Here is a 2,027-nt window from a genome sequence, read left to right on the forward strand (position 1 = left end):
ATGTGACTAATACAATTTGATTTGATTTGATATCAGCCTTCAAATAGTGAGTTTCCCTGCCGAGCCAGCAACTGTTTACCGGCCAATGTGTAGCCGTTTCCCAGCCAATGTATTTTCACACGAGATGGTGGGTAAGAGTGCGCTGCAGAGGTTGTGTCGGCTGCAGCATTCACACTAAAATATATCGCTCTGTGATATATGTTTCGATATATGTTTCGTTCTTGTAATTCCAGGTTAATGAGCGGCCTTATTTTGTCGCAGAATAATGTTATAATAGGGTATTTTGATGTCCATTAGAAACATTCTGAAAAGGTTCCTATTTGGTTCTGATAGGACATTATCCATGGGACATTCAATGACCAAAAGGGGACGTTTCATGATGGTCAAGGGGATTTTGTATGATGCTCCCAAGGGAAGGTTCTCTGGGGGACCTTTGTCTATTTCCCTGTAAGTCATCATTTACCTTTACATTTGTCTGGACCTCGGTGTGACACAATGTGTTTCACATCGTTTCTCTCTTTCCTCTCCTCCTCTCTCAGACATTCGATGGTTAACCTGACCTGCAACAGCTACAAGCTCCAGCTGGAGGGGTTAAAGGTAACGGAGGAGACCATGTACCCTGTCTTTATCATCCTCTTCTTCTCCTACGTCATCATCATGTTTACCAATGTGGGAATAGTGGTCCTCATCTCCATGGAGAAGAGCCTGCACCAGCCCATGTACATCCTCTTCTGTAACCTGCACTTCGAAGACATCATCGGCATCTCCATCACGTTCCCCCGTCTGCTGGCAGACATCCTCGTCCCTGCCTCTGAGCGCTACATTACCTACTCAGAGTGTGTGGTCCAGGCCTTCTGCACACAAATGTTTGGGACGACCTCTCATACAATACTGATGATCATGGCCTTTGATAGGTATGTGGCCATCTGCAACCCCCTGCGATATTCCACCATCATGACCAACAAAATGATTATCAGGTTGTCTGTGTCTGCCTGGGGGGTGGCCATAGTCTTAGTGGGGATCCTGCTGGGCCTCACTATCCGCCTCTCACGCTGGAGGTCGACCATATTAAACAATTTCTGCATTAACACCTTAACATTCAAGCTCTCCTGAGAGAGCGTGTTCCTCAACAACATGTATGGCCTCACCTTCACCGTTGTCCTCTTTGTCTCCTCAATTGGCAGCATCGCACTGACCTACATGAAGATCGCAGCCGAGTACCTTACCAGTAAGAACAAGGCTATGAACAGTAAGGCCCTGAAGACCTGCAGCACACATCTGACTGTGTACCTGATCATGATGATTAGTGGTTCCATCATCATCATCCTGCACCGTTTTCCTCAGTACTCAGACTACAGGACGGTGGCAGCCCTGCTCTTCCACATCATCCCCGGGAACCTGAACCCCATCATCTACGGACTTCAGTCCAAAGAGATACGCCAAGTAGTAGTCAATATGTCCTTCTCCAAGAAAGTTTCACCTTGATTGCAATTAGAGCTGACCCCAATTCGTCGACTGGCGATTGTTTGGTCAATAGGCTTTTGGTCAAACAAGATTTTTTTTAGTCGAGCAGTAGCAAATATATATATATATATATAGGATTATGGCACATAAGACACCTGTCTTATTTGCGCCCATCTCATTGAATGAATCCATTGTGGAGTCCGAGACTAATCCATTGCAGAGGCCACGGGGATGACACAGTCCAAGAAGAAGGGGAGTGTGGCTAAAAGGTTCTGCATGGTCAATCAGCATTTACTGCGATGCGGCCTCTGCGGAAGTCAGAGCAAACATACTTCTTCCGCTTTGCGGAGCAGAGCTGTTGTAAAGGAAGTTGTCAAGTTTGTGTTTATACAAGATCGCTCACCCTCACCTACCGTCAACCAATCATATCAATGCGGAGCTATATGGAGCCCTCCACATTGTTACAACATTTGAGAGGCACAAGGTGATGCGGTATAGAGTTTGATTTGGCCTCTGCATGCCTCCGGAGGCTCTGCAATTGTGTCATACCAAGCCTCTGACCA

The 2,027-nt window shown here is 46.5% G+C and overlaps 1 protein-coding gene across 1 annotated transcript; it reads left to right on the top strand.

Moving 5' to 3' along the window:
* The first annotated feature begins 546 nt into the window (after positions 1-546).
* LOC139421989 (olfactory receptor 52N4-like) lies at positions 547-1,485 on the top strand. Its single transcript, XM_071173130.1, is given in 1 exon segment — positions 547-1,485. A coding segment is annotated over 1 exon segment (939 nt).
* The last annotated feature ends 542 nt before the right edge of the window (positions 1,486-2,027 follow it).

The sequence above is a fragment of the Oncorhynchus clarkii genome, chromosome 12, assembly GCF_045791955.1.
Source record: "Oncorhynchus clarkii lewisi isolate Uvic-CL-2024 chromosome 12, UVic_Ocla_1.0, whole genome shotgun sequence".
In the NCBI taxonomy this organism is placed as follows: domain Eukaryota; kingdom Metazoa; phylum Chordata; class Actinopteri; order Salmoniformes; family Salmonidae; genus Oncorhynchus; species Oncorhynchus clarkii.